Source organism: Strix aluco, chromosome 18, assembly GCF_031877795.1.
Source record: "Strix aluco isolate bStrAlu1 chromosome 18, bStrAlu1.hap1, whole genome shotgun sequence".
NCBI classification, from domain to species: domain Eukaryota; kingdom Metazoa; phylum Chordata; class Aves; order Strigiformes; family Strigidae; genus Strix; species Strix aluco.
Genome location: NC_133948.1, coordinates 4743383 through 4768673, shown reverse-complemented (window position 1 = coordinate 4768673; position 25291 = coordinate 4743383). Strand labels below are relative to the sequence as shown.

General features: G+C 40.7%; 1 protein-coding gene and 1 long non-coding RNA gene across 2 annotated transcripts in view; both read right to left on the bottom strand.

The window, feature by feature from the left end:
* The window catches only part of AACS (acetoacetyl-CoA synthetase), a 44020-nt gene extending 18967 nt beyond the window's left edge, over positions 1-25053 (bottom strand). Inside the window, exons 1-7 of the mRNA XM_074844328.1 lie at positions 24828-25053; positions 21524-21627; positions 16959-17079; positions 13829-13942; positions 4865-4962; positions 904-1018; positions 257-338 (exon numbers count right to left, since the gene is read on the bottom strand). Coding sequence (XP_074700429.1) covers positions 257-338; positions 904-1018; positions 4865-4962; positions 13829-13942; positions 16959-17079; positions 21524-21627; positions 24828-24945 — 752 coding nt within the window. The 5' untranslated portion in view covers positions 24946-25053. The remainder of the gene's footprint in view (positions 1-256; positions 339-903; positions 1019-4864; positions 4963-13828; positions 13943-16958; positions 17080-21523; positions 21628-24827) is intronic.
* LOC141931833 (uncharacterized) lies at positions 19787-21345 on the bottom strand. The gene is made up of 2 exons (XR_012625675.1): positions 20752-21345; positions 19787-20334 (listed from the first exon to the last, which is right to left on the bottom strand). It is a non-coding gene; the product is annotated as an uncharacterized LOC141931833 (long non-coding RNA).
* Positions 25054-25291: the final 238 nt, after the last annotated feature.

Sequence of the window (25291 nt, the reverse complement as noted above, 5' to 3'; positions counted from 1 at the left end):
AGCCACCTTCTTCTCCCTGCTATATCCTATTGAATTTTGCCTTCATTTGAGAGCCATTAATACCAACAGTAGCTTTGTAGAAGCAAAACATCTGCAGCAACATATTATTTCTGGTTTCAGTATGAAGCTAGACCCACATTAAGAAATCTGGCTAAATCCTAGCTTTTGCAAGTTCAAGAGGTCAAGCAGTTTCAATAGGTATCAGCATCCATCTCATGCCTAGGTACAACAGTCAAAGCTCACAAGTTCCCATTACCTGTTTGGAATCTTAGAAATATCTATGGTTTCTCTTGAGGAGACGTATGGAATCACCACCACTTTTTTTATATCTGGAAGACCTGGAAGAAGGAAGAAAAAAAAATTATTTCCTACATTCAGTTACATAAACTGAAGGTCTTTTCTGCCTGATTGGATTGTTCAGTGTAATGCAGTAAGTAACAGAAATAATTCTGATGGACTGAGTATTGGATGTGGTTTTAAATGTTAAGAAAGCTCAAAAGACTAACTTGTTACCTAAGATACGATTTCTTCAATATTGCCAGCCTTTTAAAAAAACATGTGTGAACCTACAAGCTTTAGTGCTGTAATACCTCTTTGCTTGTCCTCAGCAGCACTTCACTTGGGCTTAAAACAAAGCAGTATCATCAGTCTCTGCTCCCTCACTTACCATAAATTAGTCAACAGTATATTTAAGCTAAGCTAGCAAAAGGCTGTTAGAATTACACAAAAGACTGGTTAGCTTTTACTCAAATCAGTTCTGAAATTCTAAGTGGCCACAGAGATACTGTAAAGGAGGAAGGATGGTGACAAGCTGTCAAAAGTGTCACTTTTAGCAGCAGTGCAGGCTTTGAGTGCTCACAGAACTACAGCATAACTAAGACTAGATGGTATACGGTGAAATACCTTTTACCACGCTAAGCAGCTTTTCCAAGTGGTTATGTTCTTTGCCATTGTATATAACAGCTTCAACAGAGAAGATGAGCTTCGGCTGAATTTGGGAAAATCTGTCCAATACACCCTAGGGACAAAGAGAAAAGCAAGTTAAAAAAATTAATGGCTACAGTAGGAAAACCCACTGGATTCTAAATGCAAACCTGAATTCAAGCAAGGAATAAGGACAGGAATTAGCAGAAGATTTGTTAAAAGACCACCTGCTTGTCTTTCACTGACCCAGAATCTTCAAAGTACAACAGGTTTGTAACAATCTATTTCACAACCCCCAAATATACCAACCAATAACAAAGATAAAATCACCACAGATCACAGCACATCGTTCACTGAAGGATCAAGTTCACAAAGCTATCTAAGCAGTTAAAAATTCATCCTGAGAATCAGACCTACAGACTCACCCAAAGAGGATAAGCCCCTGTGATGTGAGAAGTAGTTAGGCACCTAATTTACCTGACAGTCCACAGGACTCCTGTCTGCATCTGCAGGAGTGCTCTGTATGCCCTTGTAAAGTGTCCCAATGCTGCTTTGACAAGGTACCAGTAGTTTGATAAAACTGCATGGGTGGAAAACTGGAAAACACTGGTCTTCTGGAAGATGCATTTATCATAGGGCAAGGTGGCACTTCACTTAATCGTAGCAGAACAAAGCTGCCAGTTCAACAAAGGAAACTGTACCACTGATTTTTACCAGAACAACTAGATATTGAAAACAGACACACATACATACATACTACCAACAAAAAACTACCACAGCTCCTTTAGAACCTCTGGGGCAGGACACATTCAAATGCTAAATTTTCAGGTGTCTCTTCCAGCTTACACTGTTTTCAGAACTTTACCATAGCTATTATCACATTTGAGAGAAAAACCCTTCTGGCATCTTTTTTTTTTCCAGGTACACTGCACGCAGCAGCCTACCAGAAATGGATCTTTTTGTATTCAACAGCAAGAAGCAAATCCTTTTAGTAAAAGCTCTCAGGACACAATGTTCATCCCTCTCTAGCTACATTACTTGAAACATTAAGAACTACAAGATTACTCAATACTGTAAAATTGTCAGCTCACTGTTCAATAACATTCTCCTAAACCATATTGCAAAAAATCAGACTTCAGTCTTGTGTTTATTCCTCCCTGCTTTCTTTATTCTTCTATCTCCTGCATTGTCCTCTACTTTGCAGCCAAAATAAGAGACAAATTATTACCAAATCAAAGGACCAATACAAAAATATCACAATCAACTAATCTCTACTAAACTCCTCCTTCCCAAGCAGGGCTGGTCAGGGTTTCAGGAAAGCCTACTGCAAAAGTACAGACCTTCTGTCCTGACAACTTCTCCATGTTGTCTTTTTGGGACAGCTCACTGACCACCACAGGTAAGGTACAGGGAGATGACTAAATATAAATATGCAACTGTCTCTGCTGAATATGTCACTTAACTTTCCTATCACCCAAAGATGCATTTCCTTTTCCTTGTGCACATCATAAGAAAATACAGTGACAATGCACTGACACCTAACTTTATCAATTAGTTTAAAACAAGTATCACCAGAATCTGTTTTGGTGGCAGAAGAGGTTTTCAAGAAGCCCCTAATACATTAGCTAACAAACTCAGAAATGTAGATTTAATTAATACATTACTCTCTAAGGGAGTATGCAATCAAGTTTCCTGCTTTCTTAGGTATGTTATCATACCTACTACTTTGTACCACTTTCAAAGAATGGACCAAGCAGCCAAATTACACAACAACATATGTGTGTGTGTATATACATGCCTATACACATTCATGCTGAGCATATGCATACATACCCCGTATCCATACTGCCTGATGTTTAAAAATTAAGACCAATGACAGGACTAAGGGTACTCTAACAGAAGAATCAAATATGAAGTGTGAATCAGAAACAGAGATGACTACAATTCTCAGGGTTTTATGAATCCTGCTAACACACCCAGTTGGATTCATTAGCACTGGCAGGATCAAATCCCACAGGGCAGCCTGATATGATACAAAGGCAATACAAACAGATGGAACTTGTAATTGCTACGCTGGAACTTTAATCCAACCAGATGGCTCAGCAAGGAATTGCCTTCATGAAAAGCTCAGGTATATCAGACTGGCTTATTCTATTCTATGAGCCTCAAATCCAGTACTAAAAATGGTGCAGGGCCCCATGAATGGAGCTGTGCTGACTTTGCTAGGGCTCACCGAAGGTTTCTCACATAGCTCCAAGAGCAGAACCACTTTTTAAACTTACGTATCCAACAATTTCTTAACTACGGGCCATGAAAAAACACTTTCCTATTAATATACATAAATGGATAACAGGGACTACAGAAATGAAGCAAAAGCTGCCAAGAGTGGCATTCTGTGTGGGAGGGAGCTCACTGGTTCTCTGACAGCAGACTTCCTGAACGCTTGCGAAGTCTTTGGATGTATGGCATTCAGAGCCTGCAATGTGTAGGCAGTTCTGAAAAGTGACATTTCTAAGCTTCATAAAACATATATACACAATCGGATTTGAAATGTTGAAAACGCCACACTATTTCCCAAAACACAAACAAAATCTTCATTTATGTTAACAGGACTAATGCAACTGCACAGAAGGAGGAATATCTTTTCCTTAGGGTGGAAGCCAATATCCCTGAGGATGTCTGCTTATCTCCCTCAAGATTTTAGGGTTTGAATTCATGCCAACACATGCTGCCAAGCAAAGGAGAATAAATGATATCGATGGCACTGCTGCTCCAAGGCTAAGTTTCATTAAAAAACTATCACAAAAACTAAATAAAGCTGGGCACTGAAAATAACAGCACATCAACATGGACAGAACACATACCAGTACTCTGTAAAGCAAGCAAAATGAACAATCTTCCCCTACATGAGAGATCAAATCACATTGCAAAGAAAATACTCCATACTGTCATTTTCTGAACAAGCAGAAAATATTTGTAGAACAGATTGATCATTACATGCTGTAATGATTTTTTTTTAATCATTTTTTCCCCCAATGATACAATCTCAAGTGTAAAAAAGTAGATTGCTGCTGCCCTCTAGTGCTAATCCGGAGATGACAGTTCCATACATTCAGCCAGCTACTGGGGTAAACACTGAGATTGAGGGTATATACGACCTAAAAACTTTAGTATTTTCTCTGTTCTGCGATGCACAAACAGTACATTCTCCAACTGCTTTCATGCAGAAGAAAGGCTCAGCACTCCATTTTAGAAGTTACTTGTATCTGTTGCTGGTTCTGATGTGTGCTAAAGACCTTGCAAAGAAAGCAGAATATATTCCCAGAGCTTCCAGGGCACACCATAATGTCTGTTTGGATACCATGATCATTTTTATCATATTTTACATGCTGCATTTATTCCTACACTAAAAAAAGTTAAACAGGTTAGTGATGTTAGCCTGAAATTCATCACCTTGTTGACAAACATAAAGCCTTTTGGAAAAGACCAACTGGGGTGTTGCTCATTTTACTCACATAGGAGGCAGAGGAAGGGACTAGGTAGGCAAAGAAACTGAAGCGTGGCTAAGCACCCTGGGGAAAGATTTGGGAAAGAAAGGCCAAGCTCCAGACAACTCTGTTGCACTGCTGCTCACTTGCATGTTTAATATAGTAAAAGCTCACCAGGACTAAGGTTTTAATCTGAAAATATCCCAACAGTGAGTTAGCTAAAGATACTCAAATTACTGTGTTGAAAAATCATTACTGACAACTGAAAGCAAGGGGTTTTAGTTCAGTTTGTGGTAACTAGGAAAAAAAAATCTGGTGTACTTGGCTGTGCCAGGAGGTGGCAGTAAGACTGAAGTGAACAGAATCTATCTGCCACTTTCATTTATCACCCTCACATTTATCTGAAACACAATGATAGCTCTTCTGCAACACGCAATAATAAGGCTACTCACGTTAATGCCAAAGTCTGGTGACGTTGAACTCCAGATAGCACCAATACTTGCAGCAGCCAGCATTGCTTCCACCGCATGAATGCTGTTTGGTAAGTAACCTATGGCAGAATTTGAATGGTTAGAGATGAAAGAAAACTAAAAAATATCAAATCTTACAGTAAACATAACATATACAATAGCCAGTCTAAACAGATTTAAAAAACGAAAAATCCTAGACTGAGGCATCCTTTAAAGTTTTCCACACCAATCGTAATGTCTTCCTTTGAAGTCTAATCAGTTACACAAAGAATTAGAAATAATTCCATTTATAAATATAGTCATATCAGTTTTTGTATCTACAAGGTTACTCCCAATTTACAAATGTTTCTGCTTAATATGACTTTCAGGATAAGAGGGCAGCAAGCTGGAAAGAAGAACTAGGAGAGAGAGTAAGTTTGTGGATTGAATAGGGAACATAAAGACTAAGAATGCAGCACCATGCTGGGGAGTAGAACAGGTCTGTAGAAACAGCCATTAGAGAAGGAACAAGTATCTGGAAGGAGAGATTACAAATACTCAGTTCAAAAGCAGCGATTCAGTTTTACAAAGCTAAACATTGTCTGGTAGACACTGCCAGAATCTTAAACACAAACAAGCAAAACCAGTGTCTCAGCTGATAAGGGAGTAATACAGTGGGACAAGCCATGGAACATTCCCACACAAATATAGCTCTTCAGGTTTATCTCATTAGCTTGCAGCAAGATTTCAAGATTTAAATTCAAATTGTCAAGGCATACAGAAGAAACTAATGTCAAGAAAGTTAGATTTTCAGTGGGCTCCATTTGAGAAACTCTCCAGAAGGAGCTAGGTTGCCGAGATCAACTCTCAACTGATCAGAAGTCCAACCCACAAAGGAAAACATGCAACTGAAATTCACAGAAGTAGATCAAAGATCTGGAGTTTCACATCATCCTTCTTAAGCAACCAAAAAGATCTCCAAGTACTTAAAGGCACAACAGGCCTAACTGCAGTACTCAGACATCTAATTAGAATTCAGTTCTTGAACGCAAACTTAAATGGCAATAAAAATGTTTTCCAATCCGTTTAACAGAAATGGGGAGCACTGACAGATCTTGGACTGCAGTGCAAGTTGCAGGTGCTCCACAAGTATCTACCAGACAGCAAAAACCCACTAGTGACAGTCACTATTCAAAGAAAGATACTTATAGATGTACTTTTCCCAACAAAAACTAAGATCACAGATCTTAGTAGCAATTTCTGTTACATTACCTTTATCAAGTAGGAGAATACTGAGCTTGATTTTTGCCAGTTTGTCTACACAGCTTGAAAAAAATGTATCCCTTTTCAACTTTGTAAAAAGTAGACTTTAAAAGTCTTAACTTAAACTGAGATTTTTCTTCACAATACAAAAATCAGCGAAATCAGCTTCCTAAACCCGCTTGACCACTTCAGTTAATCTGCAAACCGCTGTGCTTTTGGGAGTAGCAACTTTGAAAACAGCATTATGACTTAAGCCCAACAATTTCTAGAAATAACACAACTGTGAATAAAAACCTCACACCATGTTAAGATAGAAATTACTCCCTAGAACTGCCTAGTTTGTGGTGTTTTGTTCAGTGCGGTTAAGTACATAAAGTACAGTAAAACCTCACACCCATAAAAGCATTATTTATTTTGTTACTTTTTCCTTAGAGTCAAGGTTTATGATACAAGGTACAGAATCCCAAAATTTTAGTGATTTTTCTTTTAAGAGAAATCTTCCTCCCTGAACAATAATTTGAAGTTTGAAACACATGAACCATAACAGACTAAAATGTCATTTCGTGTGATGGAAGCAGTTCTTTAATTGATGCCAATATTTCCACTGAGCATTTCTCGGATGGGATTATCAGGGGGCCAGAGCGCAATGAAAACTGAAGGGTGTCTCCTCATGCTTTGGAGAAGTTATTACCTTGCCACAGTTTACAAGCACCAGTTCTATTATAAGTAAGTTCTCTTCACCACTCCTACAAAAGCCCTCAAGGCAAGAACGCAAGTCTCTGCTTATTAATGTGAGCCAGACAATTAAATCATTACTTTCATTTGTCAGTTGGCTTTGAGGCAATGTTTGAGTTTTAGAGGATATAAGCCAAAAACTGCCAAAAGGTATGAAACAGGAAAGGCAACTTTGATTTTTCTCTATCTTTAGCTGATCATTGCAGGCAGTCAGCCTGCCTGCTCACCAGGATTTTCACGTATTTGCTCTAATCCCCAACACCAGGTATTATGAATAAAAATGTGGTTCTGTTTTGGAAAGAGATCCTCCAAACATAGCAATGTAAGAAGTCATGTTGCTTTTTTTCAACAGCTCCCCACTCTAAATGACACAAAGCACTTCTGTCACTCTTTCAGATTAAAACTGGATTCTCAGAAATAAAAATGATTTCTCCCTTTCTCACATCAGAGATTCTGCAAACCAGTTACAGCAACTGTCATGTATGTAAAACTCCCCGCATTTGCCTGTGCCCCTTGAGATACTAAGTGACTTCTCAAACCATTCAGTAGGCTGACACAGGTCTTAAGCATCTAAAACTTGGTAAACAGGAATGTTGCTGCCAAAGAAGATGAAAAATCCAACTTTTTAGCTGGATCCACATTAGGGGTCACAGACTGCTAATGGTAATTAAAAAATAATGGTACAGCTAATTTAAATACTCATCATATGCTTGTTCATGTATTTAACTAGAGGCTCTGTGTTCCTTGAGACAATATTTCAGCTAAGGATCAAAACTAGCATTTTTCAACATGGGTAAGGTCTACAGCTCTACCTCTGTATCTTAGCTTACCCCTTTCCTGAAGCTGGTAAAGGCAGAAACTACCTTCTGTTACTAGAAAGAGGAGGATCTTCATACCCACTTTGGGTGAACTAGAAAGCAATTGAACAGAGGACTCAAAACATAGGAGTTGGGAACCCCGCAACTAGGAATTCAGAGTAGGAAATACCAAAGGTCCTAGCAGCACTCCTCCTGACTCATAAGTATGTATAAAATCTCTAGAAGGACAAAGAAATAAAAGCTTTACTTTGACATAAAACCTGTGACAAATCTCTAAGCAGGACAAGGAATATCTTAAAAACACTATATGGATTTTTTTTAAGAGGCACATACAGCCTGATCTGCTCAAGAGAGCATTTTCTGTCAGTTGGTATTTACTTAATCTACCATACACTGAGATTAAAGTTAGGTTTGGTCATTACACTACAGCACTTTACCAACAGAATAGGTGAAGAATGTAGTCCAAAAATTTCTGGTATAATCATGCTGGAAACTATGTCAAAAGTCTCATTTCTCAGAGTGCTCAGAACACATTCCCTGCAAGCATCTAATGCCTTCATGAAGTAGAATAAATGTGTACTCAGAGAGAGGCATCCAAACATTCACAGAATCACAGAATCATCTAGGTTGGAAAGGACCTTGAAGATCATCCAGCCCAACTGTTAACCTAGCACTGACAGTTCCCAACTACACCACATCCCTCAGCGCTAAGTCGACCCTACTCTTAAACACCTCCAGGGATGGGGACTCCCCCCCTGCCCTGGGCAGCCCATTCCAACACCCAACAACCCCTTCTGGAAAGAAATGCTTCCTAATAGCCAGTCTAACCCTGCCCTGGCACAGCTTGAGGCCATTCCCTCTTGTCCTATCGCTTATTACATGGTTAAAGAGACTCATCCCCAGCTCTCTGCAACCTCCTTTCAGGTAGTTGTAGATAGTCATCTGAATGAAAAAAAAAAAAACCAAAAACTTGGACCCTGCATCAAAAGTTTAGTTTGAGCCTTGCAAGAATGCATCAGGAGGAAGAAAAGGAGGGAGCTGCAACTGAAATATCTTCTCAATGGCTATACTGTTGATCTACACCAGCTCTCAAACAGAAGAGACAATTCAAAGACTAGATATCCAGTTTCTCTTTTTTATGTTAATATAACATTTCATACTCCTGTAGGACTTTAAAGTGGTCATCCTACCTAACACTACTGTGGCCTGAGACTATTAGTAACATGCTAATCTTCTTACAAAGCTAGCTTTAAAACCCACGTAAGCAACTAGGGCTAATACAGTTACTATAGATAAAATACCAGCTTTAAACAATGTAATTCATTGATGTTTTGTTGAGGATTTTTTGTGTGCACACATGGGGAAGATTAGTTTGTTTTTAACTGCTGACTTGTAATAGAACAAAGCTGGCTACAGGGATATAATAGAAGCAACCTACCCGGAGATGAAAAACACAGATATTCCCAGTTTTATTTTATTCCTGCTGCAGTCATTGTTATTTGCCAAACAGATGGCCAGTGGGACACCAGGAGTACTTCACATGTGGATCTCTAGCTTGCATTAGGTATTGTATCTGTCTCTTCCAACTGTTCAAGCATCATCGCAGTATTGCAAGACATCTTTAGAAGAGACATTTCACCACACATCCGTTTCAATTATGTTTACTATTAAGTGCTATCTCCTTAGTGATGGAAAGTGAAGACTAGGATGAAATCAAGCTGAAAAAGTGCTGACATTGCTGCCTGTCCACCCACATTCACCCACCTCCAACTTTAACATACTATTACTGTCATGATGCAACCATAAATTGTATTGAACAAACTAGGGGATATGTTAAGGATAATGAAAAGCTAAAGTAGTCTTGTCTTAAAGGCAGTAAAACATGGAGATGAAATTCACAAGAAAATGTTAATGGTCTTGTGTATAATTCTAACAGCTCAAGATTTTAAGTGATTTTAAAAGAAAGCAGCAACAAAGGACATCAGAACCTGCCAGGCTGACTCAGTGTTAGGCAACTATAATAAAATTAATAAAATATCTCCCTTCTATTTAAAAACTGCTTTTTCAGAAGGAGTAAAAGCATGCCCTGTATTACTGCTATAAACCACATGAAGAATCACCCTTCCTTCTGCCACCTGCTATGAATTTTGGAACAAATTAGGTCCCAGCAGGTTTTGGCAAGCTTTGGAGAGCCTAATCTTTGATACCACAAGTGGGTGTATGACTCAAAATTTCCCACCCAACGCTTAACATCTCTCTCCCATTTCAATTTGGGATTTGGAGAAAAGCCCGCAGCCTCAACCTCCGACTATGTTATGGTTTAGCTCTTCCAAGGACTGCCAATATCCTCTGGCATAGGAGAGAAACATATGAAAGACGTTGAGACCCAATTTAAAATATATATCTCCCTCTCAATAGCTGGATTGCTGTTAAAAATCCCACTGGATTTCTTTCACAGGGAAGCTCTCCGTAGATATGGGCTGCTGCCCAAGGCAAAGCAATCTGTCAGAGTCAGGAGTCTAGGACTGGGGGCACCAGGGGAAGGGAAGGAGGGGAACTGCGCAACAGCTCAACTGATGGGAGCTGACACGGGTTCGCTGACTGAAGATTACAAGGAAAAAGAGTCTCTCACCAGTCAGGGTAAGAGGGCAGAGTGGATTCAAGTAGAACGTAAGAAATTGCCCAGAAGATAAGCAGCATGTGAAGACTGGATAATTTTAAAAGCTCTACCTGAGCCCAAAAACATACCATGATTTTAAGGAAACAAAGAGGTTGCCTAGATTCATTAATCTTTTCTGTTATCAAAAGTAGAGGGATTTGTAAGGACTGCAAGCGCACGGCAAGCCTGCTTCCAGAAATAAGCTATAATTGCTCATAAAGATGGGCTTAAGGTATTGAAATGCTCAAGGGGCCCAGCACGGACACTTGGTACCTATAGCAGCTGGGCAGAAAGGTCTGTTGTGAAAGTGCCAGACAGGAAACTTTTGCTCAGGAAACACACAAAAAGGCCAAGGGAAAAAACAGAGCTGCAGCTTACTCAAATGATGGGAGCTTAGCCCCAGAGATTTAGAGAGCTGGGAACCAAATAGTGTTTTCCATTATATTTTCAATGTATTTATCTCCTTTTTCGTTTGTTTTGGGGCTTGGGTTGTGGGGTTTTTTTAAATAACAGTAACACCATCAGATAGCCAGAGACTGCAATTTGTGCCTCCACTTGAAGTCACTAAAAGTCCTTCCAGGCTTCCCATTGGAGTCAACATACATATCCTCTCTTCCAAGAACAGGACAAAGTACATGTCCTACCCTTTCCGTGGAAGGAAGCCCTGTAACATTAAGGATGAATTTTCAACAGAAACTTGGAATTGCTACCTTCTGCAAGCATGTAAAAAACCTGTATAAATAAAAAAAGCAGTATCTAAAGCATACTATTTTATTCATACAATAATTTTTTTTTAAAGTATCAACTACACTTTTTAATTTCAATAAGAGGTGAGCCAGCTGCCAAAACAACAAACAAGATTCAAGAGTCAGCCAGCCTCCAGTTCGCTAAGCAAAACTGAGTCATTAACTAAAAGGAACTGTTATTAAAATTATAATAGCATTATTAGCTTAATTATTAGCACCACTGACTACAGCTCTATTTCTACAGCATGCTTTCTCCAGCGACCGAGCACATTTCCCCTGCATAGTGTACCTTACTAAAAACTGCTCACAAGATGAGCACAAAATGACAGCGTCATACGGTGACTTTTCCCAAGCGTAGCATTTCTAACTGGTTTTGATTAGAAGAGTTCTAGCAGTGATAACCAGGCTGCAAACAGGACTAATTCACACCTTAGAACACAAAACATCTCATGTAGATAAAATTCTTTATTCTTAACTCAGGACATATGTTCCTATTAAATGTGACTGCGCCTGGTCATGCTTAAACATTAGTATTACATCTGTTACCCTGGTGAGCAGTATTTTCTCCCCAGAGGTTAAAAACCTTTCATTTAGCATCAGGCATCAATATGTAAAGTCTAAGAAATGGACTTTAACCTGAGAATTAGGACAGCAGCAAAGAGCAGCAGGTTTCTACGCACAGGAATACACCAAAGCTACAGCTGTTGCGACTCAAGTTTACAGCTGCTGTCCTCACTCATTGTCATGTGTTCATACAGCGTTTTCATTCACACAAAATATGAAAACATATCCAGTAATTACTCTTCTGCATTGTCCATCACTTTCCCACAGCACATTTCATCATATCATGGGATCTGAAACTGGTACAGAGCGCCCTTTTTGCCACTAAAGCATGAGATTTAATCCTTCAGTTTAGCATAACCAGCAACACACATGGAACAACTGGTTCGAGCCCTCTTATGACTTTTTATTTACTTGTAAAACAATAATGAATACTGTATTAAATCCTCACAAGCAGTCAACAAAACAGAGCAGGTGAATTTGTTTGTACACATCAGGAGAAATTTCATTGCAAAAGTCAAAAGAGAGTGCATTCAGCCTGCTTCACGATGACAAACATTTACAGAAAGCATTAGAAGGGGTCAACAGAAACCTGACTAGGACATTGACTGGTTTCATGATGTCCAAGTTTCCAGTTATATCCAGTTACATATTGTTTTGCCAATGTCTTTGGGGGCAACTTTTTAAAATAGACACAACCCACTTTTACCATTTAACACACACATCAGTGGACAGGTAGTAAGAAACACTACACTTATGTTCTAAATACTCAAACTTTGTAGAGTGTAAGCATTCCTATCCATTAGTTTGGTTTCAGAGGCTGTTGCTCCTCAACAAGTCATCAGATATGAATGTGACAGTGTTAAGACTGAAAACAGCGACAAAATTAGAGCATCTTAACTTAGTTTTCATTCAGACAAACCTTCCCGACTTTGCTGGATGCTTCAAACCCAATTTAGGATTTAGCTCTAATTCTATGTAAAAAACCAAGCCACCAGCTGTGATAATTAAATGTTCAGTTACCAGTTCTGTAGAATACTCATACGATATGCATGAAGTATGAGCTCTCGAGTGTATTTTACATTTGCAGGTCATATTTGTGGATTTAATAACAACGCATACCCTTTTGTTTCTGAAGACATGGGTTTGAGGTCTGGTTTGTAACATACAGAAAACAAACCAAATAGTTTCATCACTTTGGATTTGCATCATATAAGAATTTACACATACTTAGGATAATGGCCAAGTATTGCTCAAAGAACATGTGATTCCAGTAGTAAAATGGATGAGCACTTCAGCAGAAGTACCAAGTAAAAGCAAAGGAGCTTCAAGGATACTGCAGTTTTGACTTGCACTACACTGAAGAAACTAAAGAGCGTATGTTACAGAGCACATGAAGTACAGAGATGAAGCGGCTCAGCTGGAGATCAAAAACAGCAATTTAGAAATAAATGGACTAAGGCTAGCTTGAGTAACTCTGTCTATGCCTGGACTGTATACTATACAAACTGTTCACAAGACAAAAAACTGTTTATATAGAAAAATCCACATGACAGTCTTAGGACAGGAAATATTACTCCAGAAAATTGTGTGTTACTGAAAGGATCACAGGGTTCTAACTACTAAGCTCTGCACTGATATGACTTGAAAAGTTACTGCTCACCAGCTGTTCACTACCACCATTCTGGAAGACCCTACTTCCAAAAGCACTGGTGGCAGAAGGTAGTATAAGTCCATTCCTCAAGAACTGCAATTCACTCTGCACCACATCACCTGGGGCTGCAGGGTCAGTAATTGCCAGCTGGCACCAGAACAACCAACCTGGGACCGTAATTTCTAAGATTCACCCCGTGTGAATCTGCAAGACCTTGTGAGTCAAGGCTCAGCTAGATGCAAAGTCTCCATCACTTCTGCTTCCACAGAGTGCTTATGAAGCAGACCTTAGTGAAGCTATGAATGAGGTATTTTCCTTCCCCCTTCAGTGCTAGAGAACTTGCAGGCTAATCCAGGTTCCTTTCCTCTAGAAATACATTTCATACAAATGTAAATATACCAGCCGAAGAGCCCTTTCTTTAGAATGCTTCTGTGAAATAGTATTTCATATTCATGTTTCTACAACCCTGGCTACTCACTTGCATATTTCAAGAAAATTTCACCTCCTGTCCTTTAAAAAAAAGTTACTCACCCACAACTCTGTCTCCTACTTTTACTCCCATCTTCCTCATAGCTGCAGCATACAAAGCTACAGCTTGTCTCAGTTCTTCAAAAGTAACTTTCAAGATTTCTTCTTTGCCTTCCTCTGAAGAAAGATTAAAACAAACAGTCAGAAATGATGCACTGCGACATAAGTAGAATCTAGTACAAACAACGAATTCCAGAAGAAAGAGAATACAAATCAATTTTAGGAGAAGAGTTTCCACTAATTAATTACACCTTTTGCTTTTCAAGTTCCTCTTACACTGTACCAAGCTTTTCTTTTTAATGGGAATCGAGTATTCATCAGTAGTATTCATTTGGTAGGCATAAGGACTTTTTTTAAAGGCAGGAACATACATCTGTGAAAATACGAACTATCCAATGAAGAAAGGCGTGTTCTCAAAGAGCATTCAGGATAGAGTGCACTCAAAGCTACTTTCTAACACAGAAAGAACCACCTCATTTCCCCTTTTTTGCTCTGTTTTCTCACTAGGTCTAGGAAGCAACACCAAGGTGCCAACTTTATGTTTTATTACAGCAAGTCACTGTTGACTAGAAAATCATGCACATATAGTTACCAAGGTCTGACTTTCAATATGCTTTTTAAACATCTGCGTTTGCCAACATACCACAAAGCAAATAAACTAAACTGGACTCCATTCATCTCTGAAAAGATCTGCAGGGTGTTTTCATTTTTGTACTGAATGTCAAATGTTACATAAGCTGTTAATAAATCACTCACGAAACAAAATTAACAAACCTAAACGTTATGAAAGGCAAAGTTTGTCATCTTAAAGGTCCCTTCCTGTACTTCCTCAGTGTGACTCCTTCTAACCATTTGGTCTGTCCTGTTCCCAGTATCCAGCACTACTTAGGAAAACACACACGCCAAGGATGTTGCAACGAAAATATACTGCATGCCCTGGTACAGCAGAGCCTTGCAGAACAGTTACCATCAGTCTGACTTCCTTAGGCAGGGAACAGTATTTTTTACTCTTTTGCCTTCTTAGACTTCCATCCCAGTAAATTTGGACTTAGAGCAAGAGAGCAGGATGTGATGGAAACAACACAGAAGCCAGTGTAACATGTAGTTCATAAGCTGAGCAGGGACTGCTGACAGATTCTGTGTTCCCATAGAACAACAGGAAACAGGACTCTGATCTTACTCCATGATTAAAGCCTCCAGGAGAAGGGAGTCACAAATAAGTGATTCACAGTGGGAGCCAGTGACAAGTGACATTGTTGACAAGAGTTACATTTACTTTACTGTGCTCCATTGCACCCACACTGCTCCCACAGAATCATCCCTAGTGAATACACGAACCTGACACAGGTTCCCAAAGCACCACTCTGACCTAGCAGCAACGGGCTAATAAAAAAATACTCTGACTTAAGAGATCTTAAGAAGATTAAATACAGAAGGTCATGAAAACAAATGCAGGTGGAAGTCTGTTCACCACAGAGAAGTAAAAGTGTTCCCTCCAGCACTGATACAGTATTCAACTGGAAAATAATTTTGCTCCTTTTGGTGTCATCACCCGTGACTATGTCTCCAGTACACCCCATGACTTCATAACAAGAAACAAGACCTACAGGGGCAATGTAATCACATGTCAAACTAAATAATTCACTGAGTTGATAATAATTCCTTCAATAATTTGAACTGAAAATATTTAACTCCTGTTTCTCAAGTTGCATGTTTAGCTTAACATTAAAAAAATCAATTACTTCAATTCTACATACATTTAGAGTTGACTTACTAATCAGTGTTTGGCTTTCAGCTGTTGCTCAAGATGTATTCAATAACTACATCGATTTTTTTCTCCGTTAAATAATACATAAGAAGCTTTTCTAATGATCTCAAAATTTGAAAGCAATGACTACATCACTTTGAAGCCAGCTTTCTGTTACAAGCCTCATCTCTATCAGACTTCAACCAGATCAATTCTGATTACACCAAAACTGGGTCACAGATTTTCCCAGTCTCTCTGAACTGGTAGTTGATTTTTATATATTTTTTTATATATATATGAATATATATATATAAATATATATATGATCAGAGAGGTTTCTTTCAATACATCTAAGCAGTAAAACACAACTGATAATTACTTCTTCAGCAGTAAGCTTACAGAACAATTCTGTGGTCTCACATTGTTTTTAAACAGCTATCAGAACAACAGCAATACATACGTAATTCAAAAACTGATCTTCATGCATCAAAAATCAGAAATTAAGACTTTTAACACCTACACAATCAATCCGTAGTTCTGCATAATTTTCTCTGCTAATGAGCTGTAAAACTGCCTTGTTTATTGTTAAACTATTAAGAAGCATCACCACTTGGTCAGTCTTATGATAAGGATTAAGTCCAGCAGAAGGGAAGCCCAGAATACAACTCCCTAAGGAAATGTTCACACGTCTGCACAGAAGCTAATCCCATCTAACAGATTAGAATAATTTTTAAAGTTACCAAAGTCAGCAAATATATGGAAGGGACTTTTCTGTCTTAACATTACCATCCACTTTATGAGTATACCCAGATTTTACCATTCAAATCTTCTCCAATATAACAAAAAATTAAGACTGAACTTTAGTGTTCCAGAGAAGTGAAATTCCAACTCTTCCATGTATGTAACTGTCCTTCCTTTCTGTACTGTCAAAAGAGGGGTTAATTTCTACCTACACCCCATACAGTCCTTAGTATGCCTAAAATAAAAGGCATAGTAAGAGGGTGGGAAAGACAGTATCAAGCAACAGTGCCAAAACACTTCCTTAAGGCAAGGATTAGGCAAGTGTTTATGATACACGTGGAATAATAGCTCAGATACTGGGTGATGCTAAACACAGTATGATCTCCACTACCTTAATGCAGTTAAGCACATTCTAAGAAAACCTGTTTAGTTTCGAAGGACTTTTCAGAACTATCTATACTCCCAGAGCATGTTTTGCTGTTTTCTGCAGAGACATATCATGGATTCTGCAGAGGTACTGACTTATTTTCCTCTTTTCTCCTCATCTAAGCAAGTTTATTTCAAGGTTTCATAAAATGCAGAGCTGTTTAATAAGGCCTAGTCCTGTGAACTATAAATAAATACAAGCCATTAATTCTTTCTTACTTGCTGCATACAGTGCAATCTTGTCGTTGTCCTTGTGCTTCAGAAGATTTTCTGCATAGTTCAGACGGCTACCTTTAAACCATTCCGGGACATCTGCAATACTTTTGGATGTATCAATCACCTGGAAAAAAATGTTCCCAGAAAACTGTAATATAATTTTTTCAGAGCACTGTACAGAAATCAGCTAATTAATTCCAAGCTCTTTATACAACCTATTAGGCAAATATCATTTCTCCCAGCTTACAGATGGCAAACAGGCACTAGATCCTGTAATTATAGGCCTGAACAGCTTAATTATTTGTCAACTGTCACAAACAAAGACATCATTACAACAAAAATAGAAAGAGTTCCTTGCTGACAGTTCTACCTTCAGACCAGCCTTAAACACAGGAGTGAAGCAAACCACTATGACTACATCCTGACCACAAGATAAACACAAACCACAGAGCACGCTGGGGTTTTGCCTCTGGGAACATCGCAAAGGGGGACTGAGCTACAGTGTACTGTGCTCTCTACCAGGCCCTATGCTCCAGCCTCTTACAAAAATCAAAGCACAGGAAGGTGTGACTACCCATTCTTCCCCAGCATGAGTCACAAGGTACAGAGACAACAGTAATTCAAATTAACCCTAGATTAAATAAGGGAACTGTACAGTCAAACGCAACTAAAACATTCAAGCTTCTTACTGCAATTCACCATTTTTTCAGATTAAGTTGCAGCAAACGGTTAAGTACTCCACAGCTTCATCCAGAGTGCAGAAGTACTGCTATTAACCTCTCCAACCAAAAAATATTGTATTACAAACAGTGAGAATACACATTTCTACCATTCTTGATTTGCTGTTTTCTAAAAAGAGGGCCCAACAACCTAAGCAGCCCATATTAAGTAATTCCCCATTTAGGACTAAGACACACAAAGTATTGAAAAAATGCAATGAAAAGTCACAAAAATATGTTCAGCTGAAATAACTTCTTTCCATCTTGAACTAATTAGGCCTCAAAATATTAAGTTACCCCTTCATAAGTCATAGTTACAACTACACCTTTAATAACAGTGATAGGTAAAAAGAGCCCCTTCACATTAGCCACAGATGTATGTAAATTCCTTCCAAAATGTCCAACTGTTTAGAGATTCAACTGTCCAGCAGCACATGCATTTTGTAATCTTTAAATTGAAACTTTATTTTATAGCTGTGTTTTTGAAAGCTTCAGTTTATACCCTCAGGTTCTCTCTCACACTGCACATGCATTACAGAAAGAGCATTCTTCCAGACCAAGTTAAAGGGTCTTCCGAAAGCCAGATAGAACTCAAAATACCTCTCATTCCAGAAAACCTAGTATGTGCGCTTTGAGATGTGCAGTGTACATACTACTGGAGACAACCCTAAAATTAATTTTTATACGAGAAGTTAAAGCTCATGTAGAAGTGCTCTATTGTATTACCTTATTTCAAATTAATTTTCTAAAAATGGGAATTCAAATAGACTTCTTTGCTTGTAACAATTAGCTAAAACTGTAAGAGTTATAACTCAGTTCATCAACTCAGGTTGCAGAATTATTTTTTTTTATACCAACATATTACTGTAGTAATTAGAACCCACTCTTAAAACTGACTCAGTAATGAGTTCCTTAACTTGAAGAAAAGTGAGCAGAATGTTTTCAGCATTTTCCAGGACACAATCTAATATAACCCTATTTTTTCCTGAAGTGTAACACCCCTTCAAAGAGCTCCACTAGCATAAGGTGCTGGACTCACACACCTGACACTCCATTATTTCCTACTCAGGTAACACCTGTGACTCCTAGTTAAGCCCAACCTCTTTGGTAGTGGTACTCTGTTATATAAACAGCCCGATCTCTCCCTTAGAGGCAAGTTCTCAACAAGCAACAGCAGCTCAAGGTCTGCTATTTAGTGAAAGATCCCAGTTCTAGCAAGTCTATGAAAGTGCAGAGCTCTGCAAACCTTTCACTTCATACAGTCCCAACAAATGCTCAGCAAGTCTACAGGAAAGGGAAAGACGTGCAGTCTGCAGCACTGCTGACTGCAGTCCTCATTAAATGAGTGAGGCTTTACTCCTACTCACAGCAGCACCAAGGCATGCAAGGCCAATTTGTGAGGTTTGGTGAACGTACCAACTATCAGCTGTACTCCATGCCACCAGCTCCTGTTCTACAATTGCTCTTCAGAGCAGCTAATCAGTGACTACTTCCCAAGCCTCAGCAGCTACAAATAAGCATCACATCAGCAATATCCTCTGTCCACACCTCTACTGCATTTCCCCTCCTTACAGTGGTTTGCTAATTGTGCTATAACCACACATTATCACGCCCCAGAAATTCTTCTAACCCTAAGTAGAGGCTATACCTTGAGAATTGAGGCAGATAATCCTTGCCTTACTGTGGTACATGTGATGCTCTGACCTGAAGAGCAAAACAGCATGCCTCATGGAACACTAGAGAGCAGATACTATCAGAATGCTCAGAGCAGCCCCTCCACAGGAACAGCTGTCAGGTGCTTCTTGTAGCAAGAAGAGAAATAAGTTTAGACTACATTTAAAATCAACAGCTACCTGTAACTTGACATAATGCCAATCTTGCCATGCCAGGCTAGCTTCATACACTGCAAGTACCTTTGTTCTTTTCGGAAGTGACATGGATATCAACTGCTATAGAGCAACAGGAACATGTCTACAAATACTTAAAACCTTTACTAAATTTAAATAAAACACTGTCTGTCTGTATTATATATACACACACAATTTTATTGTTTTTCTTCGAATGACCTGTGAAAGTATAAACTGCTTCACTGGCTAGAATAAAGGAGTCAACTCTGGTTCATGAAAAATTTTATTTTTCTCAAAGCATAATGCTTACTTCCAACAAGCAGCAGAGACCAAGTTGTAAAACACTTCAAACTTTTCAGCTCTTTAGCTACCACATGACCAGCCTTTCCTCCTGACATGCAACAGAAATGGACCAACAGTAAGGACTAACAGCAAGTCAGCTTTGATGTTTAGCAAAGCTGGAGTCAAGCCTTGAAGCCAACACTATGCTGACACAGAGGAAAAGTTAGAAGCAAACAGCATTATCCATAAAGCACAAATCAAGTATCTTCTTCCGCAGTACTTGTCTATCCGCTGACTCTGCCTCTCCTGTTTCAAGATCTCACATCACAACAAGACCCTTGTAGAATACGCATGCAGGGGCCTAGAAGCTCACGAGTAGTCTAGTTAAAGCCTTCCTAGACATCCCCATCTTCTTGCTTCTCATCCTCAGGAAACATCCACTTTTAGGCCACCACTGCCTGCTTCGGTCTCCCTTCCAGTTCACCAGCCACTGGTGGTGTCTGGAGGGGCAGACTTCCAGAAGTCCCAATCCTGCAAGGCAAGACAACAAGAAGTGTTACTGTCCAGCTTGTTCAGTACAGATACAAGGGTGCAAAATAGCTCCTCTGAACTGCTTGCTCAGGACAATTTGCATTCATGTGGAAGTTTAGAAAGATAGCCTCGCTAGCAGCACAGAATCTGTAGAGAAAATACAGCATCCAAACACAACCAGGCCAGATTTTAAACTAACCATCTATAGAAAAAAATAAAAGATTAAGTGTTTACAGTCTTCAGACTACATACTTCAAAAAGCAGGCTAGTTCTTACAATCTTGCTGAATTCACTCTTCTAAAGGGTGGGTCACATTAAGACACCTGAGCATGCAGTAGCATGGCTGGAGGAACCACTTATCTATCATATCATGCAGTACAAAAATCTGTAAGACAGAATAAGGCAAAAGAAACGTACCAGTTCCCTCTGCAGAGCTGCCAGCACTCCGAATGTTCTTGGAACAGATGGCCTCCAGGGATTAAGATACAAGTCCAGTTCTCTCTACTAAGTCCCAGAAGGTTCCTCTCCATCATGTTTTTGAAGGAATTAGTCCATCATCTTCCTCAGATGGAAAACTGCAGGCTGATGTTGATATCTTATGCCAGGACTGTACAAGGACTCCAGCTTTACCCTCCATTTGCAAGAGGAAGTCACCTTTATCTCAAGCAACACTGCGGCATGCTCTGGTATTCCACTTGTGATCGCGTGCAACCACTACCATTCCCTCAGAGATATTTCAAGCCTACATCTGATTGTAGAGACTTCCACAACCAGTTCTACTAAACTAGAGTGGAACAGGTGTGTTTACCAGGTAAGCTGACTCAGGGAACATAAACATGAACTTAACTGCATGCCAGCATTTACAAATTCAAGACGAACTTCTACCAGCACAACCCTAAAACAGAAGGCAGTATAGACTCCTCACAAGCAGCCAGGACTGCCAAGGTATTTGAGAGCACATGACCACAAGGACACTACAGCAGAATTGTTTAGGACAATAGAACTTGAGGATTCCACTGTCCTAAAGCATCTGAACACCACCATCCACCACAAGGAAATTCAGCACTGTACACTTGACTGATCCTTTGTATCACTTGCAAAGGCTGCAGGAACAGGTCAAAAGATTGATTGTAAAACTCATTTAGCTCCCCTCTGTGCTGCACTTGACTGTTTTAAGATAAACACTTACCTCATCATATAGGCGAGAACATATGATGTTACTGTACTTCCAGAACTCTGCCCAGAAGTCTGAGAAGGATTCCACTGACCACTGGTATAAGTCATCGTAGTTGGCTAGAAGTAATAGATATCTGTTAGTGTTATGCAGATAATTACAGGAATTTAGACAAACTACAATAAGGGATATCCTGGATAAAGAAAACAACCAGTAAGACAAAACTGGTAACAGAGTAGATCACTTCTCTGTTCAAGGCAAGTGACTATGGCATCAACAGAAATAGTTTACTTGAACAGATGGCTTCATTTCACCCGACTGTGTTACAAGCCATTTGCCACCACAGAGATAGGGCCCTTTTGTAGTAACACTGTGCAACATCTACCCCAGCATCAGCTAAATTGAAAATGAGACAGCAGGACAGAGTCCTGCTTGCTGACACTTCCACTCCCTATCATATCATCAACACGATGCTTTCATACAGCAAAAGATAAACAAGTCTTCCTGACAAGAGACATTTGCTGTATGGTTCTAGTCCGGGACCACAGACCTCTGACAGCACGGTAACACGGAGACCAGATGCACTCATCTAACTGCAGTATCAACAGCACTGTTACAACAAAAGCATGTGTTGTTCCTCAATAAATAAGAGGTCTGATATACTGCTGCCTACCTTTTCATGCTAAAACAGCATGAATAAAGTGAAACAAAATGTTTACTAGCTAGACATCAAAACCATGACCTGGCACTAAAAACATGGAAATGAGCAGTTTAAGTCTTACATGATTGTGAGACAGATGAAGTGACTTCAGAAATGCATACCAAAAAACCACAATTTGAACTAATTACTGAAATTCAGTGTGTAAAAGTTTTAGATATGAGTAACTGAAGCTGATTCCTCATCACCAGCTTAAAAGTGACATTCCCAAGTCATGTCCATGCTGTCTGAAGCTGTGCCAACAGCCAAATTAAATCTGAATATCTGCCATCAGCAACAGTAGTAAGTTTCCTGCTCTGCCAACTGTTTCCTATTTGATGCTTTCAGCTCAACCACTCAAAGTCATTTTCTCCAATTATCTTTGTTTTGTCATCCTGTTATCCAGCTGATTGCTTCAGAAGTCATCTTTGCATCCTCTTCCTACAAGGAGGACATCTTCCAGTTTTGTAAGAGAAAAAAAACATTCAAAACCATCCCTACACTGCTACTCACACTTGATCACTACAGCTGTTTCCCCGCCCAGTCTGTCCCTTCCACATCTTATTCCACTCAATCATTTCCACCAGTGTGAGATTACTCCCTAGGTACTATTGATATAGTAGAAGCAAAGGCAAAGACTCTTCTCCATAACTCATCTTTTGCCTACATATTGCCTCAATCTCAGCCTCCTACATACCCTTTTTTACACTCCACCCAAGTTACTCTTCACTATTCTGCATGCTGCACATCAGCTGGTGTGGGGATAAGACTTTGCCAAAGGAAAGTTCAAGCTTCCATCTCCTCCTTCAAGAACCAATTGTACCACATGCTCTGAATCATTTCATAAACGCAAAAAGCTACAAGTCACCACTAATTTGATTTCTTGCAAGATGAACAGTTTGTTCTGTCTTGTCTATACAGTCTATACTTGTCTATACAGTTTGTCCCCAAATGAGCTTTAGCATGCAAGTCCTTCAGGGCACAGGCCTGTTATTCAGCAATTAACCATTGCATCCTGTCACTGCATTTTCAGGGCTGGGCCGAGCCATGCTATTTAAAGGGTTATATTGCCCTTGGCTCTCCTCAGTCAGTCCACATCTTAGTGTTACACAAAGAATCCTTTCTTAGTTGTTGAATAACACACAGACCAATGAACATCAGTGCAAATCTAATGGAAGTTGACAAAGGTTTCTATATAAGCACAGGAATCCACTTTTGAACAGAGATAGGCACTTCAAAATGGGGTGGAAAGAGTTCTAGTTGTTACAGCCATAAATGTGGGCAGCCCATCTGAAACTGCATTCAATCTTGATCATGAGTACCAGTTACATGACATTTCTACTCAGGAGTTAGCTAAAATCCTGTAGTAACTCATTTCCTATGTGGCAGGAGAGTTAAGACACTTGTGTTCAAATGAGAAATCCCCCAGGAGTCAAAATAATGACCTGGCTTGCCTATTATAGCAAGTTCCCAATCAAGGTGTATAGGTGTTTTCCAGTTGTTTCCATGAACTGCTAGAAGCACTAGATATATTGCTACTACACCAGAATATCTCTGCTTGTATCGCAGACACATTTATACTGGACTGACAAACTTGTCAGGCCACTTGCCAAAACTACTCCCTCCATAAGCAACCTGGTCCCCAAATACTTGGGGAGAAGAGACAGCATGAAACGAGTTAGGACTGGAGGGTTTGACCCCCCACATGCACTGACATCCACCTGGTGCATGATGTGAGTGAGCCCACACAGCCAGCACCGCTGACTCCCGACACCCTGGAGACACCACCTACAGCTCACAGCCACTGAAAAGCCAGACCAGTCTGGGCTGAAAGACACCTCTGGAGGTTCTCAACCCCCTCCTCAAAGCAGGGCTAAATTCAAAGTTGACAGGTTGTTTCCAAGTCAAAGGACCACACACCTACTCACCGACACAGGTATTTCTGAATGTGCATGACACAGAGCTTGAAGTTCAAGAGCTTAAGCAGATGCACCACAAAAAAAGCCTTAGCTTCCACCACTGAAACAACTTACACATCACCTTTTACCTCCCAGCATACTTGAATATTACAAAAATATACTCTTCATGAACAAAGATGAGCACAGCCTTAACTCAAATCTCAGACATACATTGTTACAGCACCACATTAAGGCTTGTATTAACCTCTCAGCCATGACAGCAGTGATCCCTTCTTCCCACATCCCCTTAAAACATTAAGTCACTTCAATATCGCTACTCACCGCAGGAAATCCCTGCCAGCAGGACCTCAGCCACACGCACATGAGCGGTCAGGAGCTCACAGCAGGTACCAGTGCCGGCGCTGCCTGGGCTGCCATCCAGCAGCAGCACCACTAGCAGATAAGGCTGTTTGCATTTCCCATCAGCATCTACCTTCACGCTCAGCGAGATGCTGCGCCGGAGGCCTCCCCATCAGGCACAACCAGAGCATCCCACTCGCAGCCCCGACCGCTTCGCCCCCTCCTGCCCCGGGGGCCCCGCGGGCACCTCGCCCCCCTCTCCTGGGTACGCGGACGGCGCACAGCCCCGCCGCGGGAACGCGGAGCCCCACCAGCCCCAGGCAGAGCCCGAGGGCCTCCCCGCCCGCCCCCGCCCGCCGCTCACCCAGGCGGAGCCCGCAGCTGCTGGCCACGGCGGCGCGGAAACGGTCCATGTGGGTGTTGCGCTTCGTGTCAGGCTCCCACATCACCTGCGACTCCATGATCTCGGGCTCCCGGGACATGGCGGGGGGCAAACGAGCAAAGCGACCGACCAAACAACCCTACGTCCCGCGGAGCGCCGACACCGCGCCCGGCCCGCGCCTGCCCTCAGCCCGGCTGCGCGGCCCCTCCCCCGGGTGCGCGCTTTAAGGGCCGCCGAGCCCGACCGGCCGCCTCACTCCCTAACCCTTCCGCCGCACAGAAAAGAGTGCGGGGCGGTGCGCCCCGCCCGCCGAGGGGGCGGCGAGCACGGCGGGGCGGCGCGGCTCCGCCACCGGCGGGAGAGCGGGGCGGTGTCCCCCCACCCCCCGGCTCCCTCAGGGGAGCGGCGGAAGGCGCGATCGGTGCGGAATGAATGGGGGGCGGGCG